The sequence below is a fragment of the Aplidium turbinatum genome, chromosome 16, assembly GCF_918807975.1.
Source record: "Aplidium turbinatum chromosome 16, kaAplTurb1.1, whole genome shotgun sequence".
Lineage (NCBI taxonomy): Eukaryota > Metazoa > Chordata > Ascidiacea > Aplousobranchia > Polyclinidae > Aplidium > Aplidium turbinatum.
Window position 1 is genome coordinate 14,195,414 of NC_137487.1, and position 13,785 is coordinate 14,209,198.

The 13,785-nt window shown below is 39.1% G+C and overlaps 1 protein-coding gene across 1 annotated transcript in view; it reads left to right on the forward strand.

Annotated features, from left to right (window-relative positions):
• Nucleotides 1-10,326, forward strand: part of LOC145786007 (rho-associated protein kinase 2-like) — a 36,202-nt gene extending 25,876 nt beyond the window's left edge. The window contains exons 26-34 of the mRNA XM_082597698.1: nt 429-557; nt 870-1,023; nt 1,510-1,678; nt 1,809-1,887; nt 2,184-2,391; nt 2,583-2,642; nt 2,728-2,872; nt 3,468-3,569; nt 7,378-10,326. Of these exons, the coding sequence (XP_082453824.1) occupies nt 429-557; nt 870-1,023; nt 1,510-1,678; nt 1,809-1,887; nt 2,184-2,391; nt 2,583-2,642; nt 2,728-2,872; nt 3,468-3,569; nt 7,378-7,381 (1,050 nt within the window). The 3' untranslated portion in view covers nt 7,382-10,326. The remainder of the gene's footprint in view (nt 1-428; nt 558-869; nt 1,024-1,509; nt 1,679-1,808; nt 1,888-2,183; nt 2,392-2,582; nt 2,643-2,727; nt 2,873-3,467; nt 3,570-7,377) is intronic.
• The last annotated feature ends 3,459 nt before the right edge of the window (nt 10,327-13,785 follow it).

Sequence of the window (13,785 nt, forward strand, 5' to 3'; positions counted from 1 at the left end):
GTACTGCTAATTGTTTAAACTCTGATGTAAGGTTTGCTTTGTTGTATCTATATGGTTTGCCCATAGTTATCCACTGTATGCAATGGTATGCTCGGAGAAGGCAGTAAGATCAGCTTCTGCCCCTTGAAGGATATTATGGAACCACTTCTAAATTGGATTGTAATCAGTTTTTAGTGCACAGCTACCCAGGGTTTTCAACTTTTGGTCTTTATCTGCTGACTTAAGCAGTGCCCGAAGGCACCAATGCTTCTAAACTCAAGCTAACATAAGTCAAACGTGGGATTAGCTTTGTAACTTATTCAAACCGAATCATTCACCAAAGTTAAGTCATACTCAACTGTAAGTATGCAGTGGCGAATAAACCGTGGTGTATACGAGTAGAGGCCAAAATAGCATATGTGGCAACTTATCATTGGTCGTTTATCAAGGTATCCGCCGACGCCATGCGGAAGAAAGAGAAGGAATGCAGACGACTGCAACAGGAGATACAGCAAGAGAAGGAGAAGCTGGGCAATGTGACTTTTCGATTCCAGCAGGACATCGATTCTTTGCATGCTGTGAGTGACGTGTCATGCACATTGCACAACTGCCCAGACATCACAATCAGTCGTTATTTACATCGATTCAATATCTGCAGATGTTGAATCAATGTAATAATCACGGATTTGCTGCCTGGGTGCGTGTAGTAAAGTGGCACTTTGTGCTACCAGGAGTAACACTTTTGCTGGCAACGCTTCGATAAAACCAGAGTACGAAATAATGATTAAAAATCATTCCACTTGTGCAATCTCACCGGCCCCGAAGATGTTCACAAAAATTCATTCTTCATCCCTCCAGAGCACAACGTAGACGACGTTGCTTTTTCGTAGGCACTAGCAGAGGAGAGCAACAGATGCACAGACCTCCAGATGAAGGTGGACAGTAGGGATTTTGACATCGAGACTCTGAGAGGTCAGCTCCAGTCCGCGCAACCTTCCATGGACGCAGTGAGTTTGTACAGCGAGGGAGAAGACAGCACACACGGTGAGGTCTTCATGCGTCGTAATGTTACCTTGTACTGTACTATTTTTGCAACAAAACTGCTCTGCAATTAGTAATTACAATGCATAAACGTGGCAACTGTCACTGGATATCAAAATACGGCCCCATACAGCACATCAACCGTTTATTTTTTATATTGAATCTCCACACGTTGAATCAATGTAAAAACACGGTTGGTTTTCTGTCTGGATCGTTTCATTTCTTTCAAAATGTAGGTAAGTGTTCAGATCAACTTCACAAGTTCTTTTCACACAGAGTAGATAAGATTTTCATGAAAAACACTGTCAAAAACGTACAGCCTTGTAGCAAATTACACGTTTCAACGTGATTCATACAGCTTTTCAGTAGCAGTTGTATATGGTAAAGCATAATATTTACAATGAAAGAAATATTTTGCTCCGTGGCGATGGCACCAACTTCCTCTCACTTACGGCTAATCAATTTAAAAAGTCGTATTTTTCTCTCCAGGGGGAGAACTTACACTGAAAGGTTGGCTGTCTATCCCCAATAAAGCAAACATTAAGAGGCACGGCTATTGGAAGAAGCAATATGTTGTCGTTAGCAAAAAGAAGATCCTCTTCTACGATTCTGAATCCGACAAAGAGGGTTCGATTCCGTCCATGGTCATTGATCTTGAGTGAGTTTTCTTTCTTTTTTTCAGTCAAAATAGTAAAAAAATGTTGAGGTTTTTATTAGAAGAACCTGTATGACAATATCTGAAGCATCCGTACATCTGACAACCACTTGACCACGCGGTTCTATTGCAGGAAACTTTTCCATGTGCGTTCTGTTACCCAAGCGGAAGCTATCAGAGCAAAGCCTCAAGAAATTCCTACAATTTTTCAGGTTTGGGGTTCTCCGTTGGATGCATGTTCTTGCATTCTGTATTTTGTATTTGCTCATGTTACAAGTACAACTGAATCTCAACAAGCCAAATCCCTCACTTCCAATGGTTGTCACAATTGACTGTCGATAGACATTCACGCAAGTTGTGCTGCATGACATGACAGCAACTAAGTTTCTAGTAATGGATGATAAAATAACCCTTTTTGGGAAAACCCTCTTATTACCCAAATTTTGTGAAGCTACAAAGCGAGTAGTTTTTTTCAATGTTAATTAGCAGTGAAATATCTTTCTTGCAGTTGCTTTACGCGAACGAAGGAGAGAACAGAAGGGATATGGACCAACCCCCTATCCCCTCCTCCCAGGATCACAACAAGCAAACGGACCTGATGAGTCATAAAGGCCATGCCTTCATACCAATCATGTATCACCTGCCCACCAATTGCGAGGCCTGCCCAAAGTCCTTGTGGCACATGATAAAACCACCTCCAGCCATTGAGTGCCAACGTAAGTATTGTCACCTCCCGTGACAGCAAAACCGGTCAATTTTTACATTGATTCAACGTCCGCAGTCATTGAATCGATGTAAAAATTGACAGATTTTGCTGCCTGGGTCTACATCACTGCGCTGTGTTTCACGTCATGTCTTTTTGAGGAAATTTATGTGCCATGGTAATGCTTGTAATGTCCTTTTCCAGGTTGCCGGGCGAAGTATCACAAAGACCATCTGGACACAAACATCATTGCCCCTTGCAAAGGTGATCACTTGCTATAAGTTTGATCTACTAAACACTGTTACAACAAAATCATATAAATATATAACTTTTTGTTCTCTCATCGCAGTAAACGTTGATGCAAACACCGCCAAGGAGATGCTCCTCATGGCCTCCTCATCTGGAGATCAGAAGAAGTGGGTCAATCAGCTTACCAAAAAGATACCAAAGAGACCTCCACAACCTCTAGGAAGCGGTGATTCTTTTGGAGGAAGGTAGGCTTTGCGATTGATGAATACTTGCTACATTTTAACGTTTCCTCAAAGAGATACGACTAACTTCTTCATAATAACATTAATACAGATAACACCCATGTAATGTGCAGTGATCACAGTGGCATTGGTATGAATTTCTATATCGAAAGCAATAAGCCATCGTGTTGTAACAACACTGTCTCAAACAGCTTATGGTCATTATTTCGATTGACAGTGTGCCCATACTTCATCGACACAATTACCAAAAATATCCGTACCGTTATTCTCTTTTTGGAATGGAGCAGAGGATAAGGCGTTGGCTTTCCAACAATGCAAACCTGGTTCGATACCCGGCTCAAGCGGGTTGTTGATAAAACCTCTCACCTCTACCCAGTTTGCAATAAATTGGATGCGAGTAGTTGAAAGAAAGGAACGGGCCACCCTATTCTCGTTAGTGCCAAAGGTCTAGTATGATGAGAACCCTATTTTCTCATTCCCAAACCTTTGTAACTGAATATCGGACCTTTACTCTCTTTTTACTAAGTCATAAAATGAAACCTCATTTCGACCACATGTAAGTCATAGATGGTTATTCCGCGATGACCGTGTTTTCCAGACACTCTCCGCGGTCCAGTGGGCCACGCTTCAATCAAACCGCAAGGAAGTCGAGCAGCAAGGGACCTGCAGATCGTGTACATAAGCTCGGCAATGACAAGAGGTACAAGCCGGATCAATTCTAATTTTTTCATTAATCGTAACTGTTGCATTAACGTTGAGGTTAACTCATAAACTGCGGCCGTCAACGTTCTGCATTTTATATCGTTTCATAAAAAGGCGTTTTGCTACTTTTTTCCAAAATCATCACATTTGCGTGCTTTTGTTTTCGGCATTCTTTTTCACCACCGCTCACTTTAAGTTTCAAGTTAACCGACCTTTCTTGTTCTTCAGTTCACTAACTGGTTTGAACACTGGGCTAACACCTTGAAACCTTTTTTCCAAACGCTGCAGTTATTTTGCGCACTTTGCACCATCACCGCAAATTTTTTATCATTATTTATGTTCTTTTGACGTGATACAAACTAACTGAATGAATTTGTCATGCGTTTGGGAAATCACCGGCTCAAAGCTCTTTCCCAGCTACCAAAATATGTCCTGTTTGTATTGACTAGACGTCTGCAGACGTTGAATCATTGCAAACAGAAGACCGATTTGGTTAGCTGGGCTATCATCAAAATTTTGTTGCAATCAAAAAATTTTAATCTCTCACAGTTTGCAATCTGATTTTAGAGTTGTGTAAAAGTTCAACTTTTTTTTAAAAATTGAACGGCGTCTCGGTACGTGAAGTTTATGCTGAAAAAGTTTTGTGGACAGTTCATTCTTTTTCCTCGTTCTTAATGTGATTATTTTGCGAAATTGCAATCATAATAGTTGGTCGGTCAGCAACAAAGTCGTCATTTCAACTGTCGCATGTCAAACTGCGCTGGTGCTAACCGGAATTTGCCGGTTTGTGTTACATCGACCGACGTTCCGAGCAATCAGAAATGATCTTGATTTGAGCTCAATGCCTCAAAGCAATTTTAATCAGAGAAAAGCATTTGAAACAAAAAATCTGTGGAGCTTTGAAAGATGTTTGACTTGTCAGTAGACGAAAAAAGTACAAAGTTTTAAAGAGCCAGACAGAAAATATTGTAAAGATAACCTTTAGTTGTTGAGATAAAAAGTAACTCGCATCTCTTGCGATGATTGACTTGTTCAGCGACTACTTGCATGCTACGAGCAGTTTGTACAAAGCAATCCAGCAATCAGACTAAATCAATCTGCTCCGTCCAAAGGTTGTGGCTGAATTGACTCAGTTTTGAACTTCCCGCTCTTCGTCAGCAATCATTGCATGTTATGTTCTTATCATCATATTTTCATCCTTTTGGAAGCTTCTCGTGCTATCCGCACTACCACAGTGCAGAGTACTGGAGGAAGATGCGGCTACCTACATGGTTTGTGTTGATTTGTCTTCATTGGGCTATGAAGATGAAACTGGAGACTGGCACGGTTGACCACCTGTTTTTGTTCTTCATTACTGCATGGTTTTGTTTGAGTAAAAAGAAGTGGTTGTTTTTCTTTCAGTTGAACTCTTGCATTGATTCAACGTTGTAAAAACGTGAATTATTGCAAAGTTGATGTTTTCTTTGCCAAGAATGTTTGCCTTTCCACAAGTCTGGTCACCTTTTGTTTGCTAACCCATCTCGAATATTCAGTGTTGCCGGTTTTAAATTGAACTTATTTTAAAGTTGGTTCCATGTCGAGATATGAGACGAACGTGCTGAACAGGTATGAGAACTTGGCTTTTAATTATCTTAATTTCTTCCTCAGTCCCTCGAATAGTTTTACTGGAAGCTCCGATGATCTGGAATCAATGTCTATTGGATCCGCATCCTCCGGGAGCATGATGAGCTCGTTAAGCGCGGACATTACGGAACATATGAACTACTTAGGCTTAGGGAGCGTTTCCACTGATAAACTCAATGAAATCTCCAAATCTCCTGCATCCGGACCTTCCCAGATGCAAATGTCTCGTCGTCGAAGCTCATCAGATTGTAAGCATTTTGAAATGAAGGGCCGCTCTACTATCTTCAGTATACGATCGAAAGGCAAAGGCTCTTCCAAGAACAAAGTGGACAAGAAGATGCGAGCATCGTTGAGTCCTCTTAACGGAGGATCTTTATCACGCGCAACAGGAGAAAGACGAAATATCTCTGCCATGCTCCGAAGATCAGACAGTGGTCGTCCCACTCCATCTAACACGGAGGAAGAAAAAAAAGAAAGACAAAAGCCAGCCAAACACTAAGTAATGTTTCTTAACGAAATATAAACTTACGTGAAATAAATAACTTTCTTTGCATCCCCGCTTAGTTAACTTGTGGATTTGACATGATTCTGTGTTGACTGCAAAGGTCATCGACATCATGTCGCCCTTGTTTATTTATCATACTTATTTACACTACTCTCAGTGTGTACAATTTTGGTAAAGAGGTCACTTTCTTCAACTACAGACATATACAACCAAGCAACCACACAGCATTTAACATAACCCATTAAAATTGAACATAAACTATAAGCTACAAACGTTTTCGACCATACACACGTTAGCCCTTATCAAGTAACAAAAAACAACTGCTTATCATATCTACAATGAAAATGAATAACTGATCTAAACATTGAATTGAAAAACGAAATACACAATGAAACGGCAGAGCATAGGAGAAAGGCACATCACATGGCGTTTAAATTACGCGAGGCAAAGACGCCGGCGCTTCTTATTTACTCAACGTCTTTTCTTGATATACGTCATATGATGCGTCTTTGCCTCGCGTAATTTTTTGTTACTTGATAAGGGCTAACGTGTGTATGGCCGAAAACGTTTGTAGCTTATAGTTTATGTTCAATTTTAATGGATTATGTTAAATGAAGTGTGGTTGCTTGGTTGTATATTTCAGTGTGTAGGTTTGTTAAGTGATGGGGATTTTTTCATCCTTGAATGTGATGTGGTGCGGTTTTTGGGTTAAAACTCAACACCCAAAAAAACTTTAGCTCATTATAACCTCAGGCTTTTTTAAAACCAAAAACGGTGAAAATATGAAGCATCCTAATAACTACAGTAAACTAAAATTCAATGCAATAGTTGTATATTAATGTATAAGCTTTGCAAAAAAGGCCACTACACCAGTGTAATCCCTCTAATAATCTGTAGAACAGCTCTTCGTTGGAAATGTGACGTTTCTGTGATGTCTTCGATCTTTGCTCAAATGTTCTTATTGGTTTGTGTGTGGGCTGTTTCAGTTGCGATCTACGATGGCTGATGAGTAAGATAGGCCAACCTAGATGCGCTTGTAATTTACTTTGTCGCAAACCTGCTCGAAAATGCGTAACAACTGCTTCAAACCGAACTGTTTGTGTAGCTTTGTAACAACGGCTAAAACATTGAGTAAAAAAAGCTCTGATTCGCTGGCTGGGTAAATGAAACGCCCATGCGGGGTCGAGTGTTTTATCCCGACTCCACATACATGGTTTTGACACAACTGCCACGTAGTCAAAGAAACACAAATCCAGCTGTGACCCAACCAGCACAACTGATCTTTTTATATTGACTAAACGTTCATAGACGTTGTGTTGATGGAAACAAAGGCCAATTTTGCTAGCTGGACACAAGTTTACCTTTTCACGTTGAGAAAAATGATGTAATGAATGTTGAAACGATGTGAAAAAAAGGAAACTTGTGCAAACTGGGAATGACAGCAAACGATTAACTCTGGTTAGCTGCGTAGTCTGTAACATTGCGAATGTAGATAAAAATCCATACAGAAAAATCCGTACGAAAGCCCGACTGGAAAATACCCTTATTTTTCGAGAGAGGGGATATTTTCCGGTTGAATTTTTTTATATGGATATTTTCTGTATAGATTTTTACCGTATTTATTTTAACGGATTACCTAATATTAGTTACGATAACTTCTTTTTTTCCGTTTTTCTAGTTAACAAAACGTCACGTGCTTTTTGGATATTCTACGAGAAAGAAGTCCGCCACGAACACCACTGGCGCTGTCGCTTCTCTTGGACGCATTTGATTGGCTGTCATGCCAGCCAATCAGTCGATAACAGCATGCGCCATACTGTCAGCAGTCACTTGCTTTCGATTTGGATAATGCAGTGTTTCTATATACCCTGTCATGACCTGTTTCAACTGCGCATAGACGCAAATGATGAACTATCGACTGGTGTGGTTCACCCAAACCTTAATTGATTAGTGTTTCGTTGCAAAAAGCCATTTTGTATCACGTCGAATTTTAGAAAAGGTGATTTGAAAAACGCATTTCAAGGCAGTACGTTCTTGCTTCAATGAGGTGTGCGATCCCGAAACCAGCTTGGTCAATGGTCATGTTAGTTTCGAATTGAAATTATTTTTATCAAAGATTTATTGTCACGCCATTTATACAATGTACTGTACCTAGCCAGTAAACGATTCCTTTTTTACATTGGTTCAATATCGGCCGACGTTCGATCAGTGTAAAAAAAGAACAAATATACTGGCTGGAGCTGACTGGACCCCAGTAGTGGCTTTGGAAAAGAGCATTTCTGGTGTGAAATGTTTTTTGTAACATTTGCGCTTACGTTGTAAAGACGTTGAATTTGCTTGCAAGCAACATCAGGAAATGATTTGATGACCGTTTGTGCCTCAACAACCTCGAAAACGTTTATTCCGAAGCTTTCTCTCACGTACAAACTTCTGCATGAGATTTAGATTTTTGTACTCCAAAGTTAAAATCTTATCACTATCATTACTGAACATATTACTTTTTTACTTTTCTTTGTATAATTTTTTGACTCCTCGCATTAAAACTGATTTGCTTTCAAGTCATTTTACGTCACAACTAAGAAATCTATATTATTGACCGTTCTCCCCCCTCCCATTCCATGCCGTATTGTCACAGGCACTTGTCAAAGTTTTCCAGTGTTATCTTATTTCAACGTCATATGATTGTAATTGAACGTTTTGATTCTATTTCAAATCAGCCATTTTGTGCAAGAGATCCAGGCTCATCAAGTGGGGCGAGTTTGTTGCGATTTAATAATTCCAGAACGCCTTCACCGATGAAATTCGCTGAAACACCTTTTTCGGGTTATTTCCATTGCTTTGTCCCTAAGGCTTACCTTTAATTAACGTTAAGAAAACGTTTCAGCTTGTCGAATTCGGCGGCGGTGGTTTGATGCATAATTATTTGCCATTACTACAGCAAGTTCATTTCAAGTTGATTTTTAGCAAAACAAAATTAGTCTTATGTACATTGACACAAGGTTTGTACACATTGAATCAATCTAAAAGGGACTAGTTTAGGACGCTGAGTTTGTAACTTTGGCCCACAGTGGCAAAAAGAGGGGATGCTGTTTGTTTTGTCGCAACGTAAGAGTCAAAATACGTGTATTTTGTGTTGCTACCACGCCGTTGCCAATAGATGGCTCGATGCTACTGCGCGAGTGTTGTCAGGAGGCAAGCCTAGAGAACGTGCTACCTTTTACTGCCTTCTAGAAAATATTTTTTCATCGAAACAACTCGATTTTGCTGAATATGCTTTGTTTCTAAACAGCGAAATTGCTTTTTTTCGCTGACAAATCTTAACGAACAAGTCACACCATATTTGCATTAGTTCAACGTCTACAGGCGTTGAAGCAATGCAAAAAAAGGACTGGCTTGTAAGTTAAAGAGTAATTTTGAACATCGTCGATTTTTCGTTGTCATTGATATGAGTTCATTCATTCAGACCGCCCAACATATAGTACCTCTATGTCGCGCCTAGAACACAAAGTTCAGCATTTTTGCATTGAATAGATATCTTGAGACATTGCAAAATATTTTGAATTTTGATAGCTGAACCTTGTTCTTTATACGTTCCAGTTTTTCCACTTTTTTATCAATTGAAATCTTTAATCCACAAATCGTCTTTATCTTTAGCAATCATTCTCAATTACCACTTGACCAAAGCTGAAGATGAAATTTCTACGAATGTTTATAAATGCTTTTTTTTCGGCATTTCACTCATTCTCCATTTTGAAACTTTCCTTTCAAGTGCGAATAAGCTTTTTCTTGCTTTTTCAAAACGTCGGTTAATATGAAGGTTTATAACTAATTTATTTTCACTTCATGGTATCTACGTAAATTGCATAAAACTTGTAACATAAATTTAGATCATTGGATGGATATAATGATAAATTCTGAATATCTGTAACATACGAGGTGGAGAAATTTTCACACTTTTTGCGCTAGACAACTAAAGATTCATGTAAGTTTGTGCCTTGACGTGCAAGTTCTTTTGTGAATAACGTCTTTTCAACATCGGTTAACGTGTTTCGGTTATACACATACTTGGCCCCTTGATATGAACTAGATAGTAAAATTTCCGAGCTTTGTGCCCCAGTAGAAGATTGGTTGTGATGTTATGGATTAACATCTGATATCAAAGTTTATCAAGGCCGGAGTTCTTCTCACGACGAATATTCAGTATGCAGCAGATCCAGCTCAAAAGCTGCTCTTTCTACATCTCAGCACCTGCTAAGCCAGTGTAAGATGAGCCATATCGCCACATGAGCGTCCTACGGTCTGTTTCCAATACTGCTGCGACTAGGCTACTATGATGTCATTATTGCCGCGTTATGCTATTATTGCTATACTTCACCGATTATTCTTATTATTCTATCAATTAATATCCCTATACAGATGATTTTTGATTTTTTTGTATCGCTTTCTGGTTATTATTTTTGCAGGTTTGGTGGTCAGTATCCGACTGTTGAATATCGTCTTGACGTCACAGTGATGATAATAATTCAACACAATACGGTGAACTTTTTAGCCGAATATTTTTCCTGAATCATTGTATTACGCAAAACGAAAAAAAAAACAATTGAAATAAAGTCGCCTCAAGCATTCAGACAGTCATTTACAGACATGTGTTACCTTGCTCATGCATTCAGCTAACAGTGCCACGCCTCCATAGAGGCTTTCTTCTTGCTTACTTATAGTGCAGTCGTGGGAACTTAAAAAGTGGTGTTTGTGGGAAATTTTTTTTATCAAGCTGATACTTTTCTCAGACCTTCCCCATATTATGCAGATGGCTCAGAAAAAAAATCCCCATGAATCGGATGATGGGAAACCCCCGTTTGGACCCTTTTTCCAAATGACGTCACAATCCCTTTATGAAAATTTTAAGTTTTTCAAAATAGGACATATTATACATCATTTTTTAGCTTTTTTTAAGGGGAACAACTTTTTCTATTAACAAGAACCCTAAAAATGTACAGAAAAAGAGTTATTACCGATTAAGCAAAAGGATAAATCTATGAATTTCAGGCAAATTTGAAATTATTCGTCACTGTTGGACTTATTCTTCATTCTATAACAAAAATTAAATAAAGTAAGCGAAACGTAAATTGAAGCTATCATCAAAAACGACAATAATGTTGCTTTCCTCCTCGTCTTGTCCCGTTTCATATCTTTATTGTACGAGAATTCCTTTTCTTCGGTACCAACATCGACGTTATGCAAAAGTGAAAAAAGTCTTCATTCTTAAGTTTTTCGTCTAGTCTCTGGAATATGTCGTTCATACAAATTATTACTTAGATACAAAAAAGATGTGAAACTATCTTTGTATTTCAAGCAACTTAGGCTACTATACTAATACATTCAACACCATGACATTCACCACACGAAGAAACACATGCCATTCCATAATTGCGACAGGTGCAAGTTTTCGTTCCACATGGATTTTTCGTTGATTTCTTACATCTGCATTTAATTACTTTGGTCAATACTTCTGGTGCTATAGGCATATCCGTCATTATTGGGACAAGTTCGTTGTTGCTATTGTTTCTCCATCCCCATTCACAAACATTGAATTTAAATTCTAAAGACGTAACCCATGGAAGTAGGCTGCTCTTTGGCTCGGTTGTAGCTTTTCCTGTGCAATTATCCCTTCGCATGCCGTATACATGTATTTGTCATGTCTAAAAGTAAACAAAGATAAATATTACATACAGGGTATGTAGAATTGGACAATAGCCTATCTTAAAAGTGTAAACATTATTATATAATCCCTATGTAAAAATACATAGACTACCTGAGTTTAGTAAGCGTTGAATCTTCATCGCCACAATACCAGATCTTGAATGCAGTTATAGAGACTTCTCCGACCTCGTTTTGGGAACTCCAGACATTGCTGATAATTGCAGAATTCTCTTTCAGCGTTACTGATTTTCGCAAACAATCATGAGTGTCAGTCTTCCAATGATGCAGTAACATAGTAACTACATCAGTATCATCAGCAATGACATTTACTGGACCTTTTCGAAGAGAAGCATAATCAAGGGATTTCGCTACAATGGAACCGTCAGCATCATCAGAGCATTTTGCCTCGCGTAATTAACCGCCGTGCGATGTGTCTTTCTCCTCTGTTTTGCAGTTTCATTCTTGTGCATTTCGTTTTTCAATATTCATCGTGTAGATCAGTTATTTTCAATGTAGATGTTATTGTAAAATCCTCAGAGCAGTTGTGAACTTCAACTTCGGATTGTCTCAGAAGGGTAGAAACAAACTTGATGAATTCAGCCTTGGTTTCGATGCAGCTGAGGTAGCGATCTTGAGTAAAAGGAAGTGAATTGCTCGGATCAATTTTCACAAACGTACTCTGTGGAACGGAATTTCGGCGCAAGTGCTCGTGACTTTTAGTACTTTTGTCATGATAGACATCAAACACAACAACAGCATGGGTATAATGGTTTTGGATATACTTCACATACGAATTTCAAACTTCCGAAAACTTCATTCCTTTTTTTCAGCGAACTTTATGTAGTAGACCTAATGCACCACCGTCGATAATAGAAGTTGCTTGTTGATTTCCTCTAAGACAGGGCTTCCCGATTCGTTTATCACCCCACACCCCATGGGATTGATGAAACCGAACTCGCACCCCCTGTTTTGAAGCGGAGTGGTTCTGAGAAAAAAAATGAAAATACGTACAAAAACAACGCAGAAAAGCAGCTCATCGGCCTTTATATGGCTAACGAGTAGGAGAAAGGGCAGCCTTGAACAACGCAATCACACAAAATGCAAAAGCAAATAAATAAAGAAATAACACAAACTGAGAACATAATGGCGTTAATCAAGATCTTTGACTTTTCTCCTGCCTCTTCTTTGCAATTATCTGTTCGAAACGTGGAACCTTGTGGGACAATGCAATGCGCAGATCATTTTCGGGGTCCAGGGCGTTGCGGTATTTATTCTTCATGTAAAGTAGAAATGAAAATCCCGATTCGCGCAGCTAAGTGGTAGCAAATGGAACCAAAACTTACAATGCTTTCTTAGCCAGAGTTGGACGTCCAGTTTGAACGCTGCACCAGAAAGTGTCGAGTGAGCTGGACCCATAAAGCAGCTTTGTCGATTGGCATACTTGCATATCTATCAGATGTTCCTTATCTTCATCCTCATCTCCCATCTTCTCTTATTTGAAGGCAAAAGAGGTGATGATCCAAGTTTCCGGTTCTTCCAGATCTCCTGGGGAGAAATATCCGTCAAATGACTCTCTCAGGCTTTCCAAGTGCTGACTGATTTCTGCCTTGATATATCGCATTATCCCGTCACCAATCACGTGACGTTCGGACCACAGCCTTTCTGCTTTCGGCAACTTGTCGAGTGGTATTTTCTTGTTGTTTTGCATTGTGCTGTATGAGCCAACATAAAATGCTCTGAGAGATAATCACCACCTCCCTCGTTAAACAAAATCCATCTCTATATATGGTATGGCTCTTCTTCATCTGTGAATTCTCGCACCCCCAGGGACATTGTCATCATCATCGATCGACCAATTTAAAATCATCTCTCGAGGCAGATCTGATTTTCAGACTAAGATCATGGAAGCCTTAAGAATCAAACGTAACAATCCATCTCTCAACCGGCAGTTATTCGCCTGTGGCTCATCGTTCCTTTTGTGTGTGTTCTAATTGTTTTGTCCAATGCCTGTAGTCTACACCTCACGTGATCTGTTTCCCACCGCATAATTTACTCGCAATCATTCTCGTATCATTTGTTCAGTTTGTGCTTTCAGTCCAGAGTGTCGTTACAGTTACAGTGCATAGTCAAATTTATCTTACGATTTTTCATTTTATGTATTGCAGATTTAATTCCTGATGAGGACACACGTACGTGTCGAAAACGTTTGAGTTTATTTTATTTAATTATGTTATATTTTGTGTGAAATAAAGTACTGTATGCTAAACCCGCTAAAGTTACTATGTTTTATTTGTTATTTCTCTATACTCCAGAGACTAGACGAAAAACTTCAGAATGAAGTTTTTTTTTCACTTTTACATGACGTCGATGTTGGTACCAAAGAAGA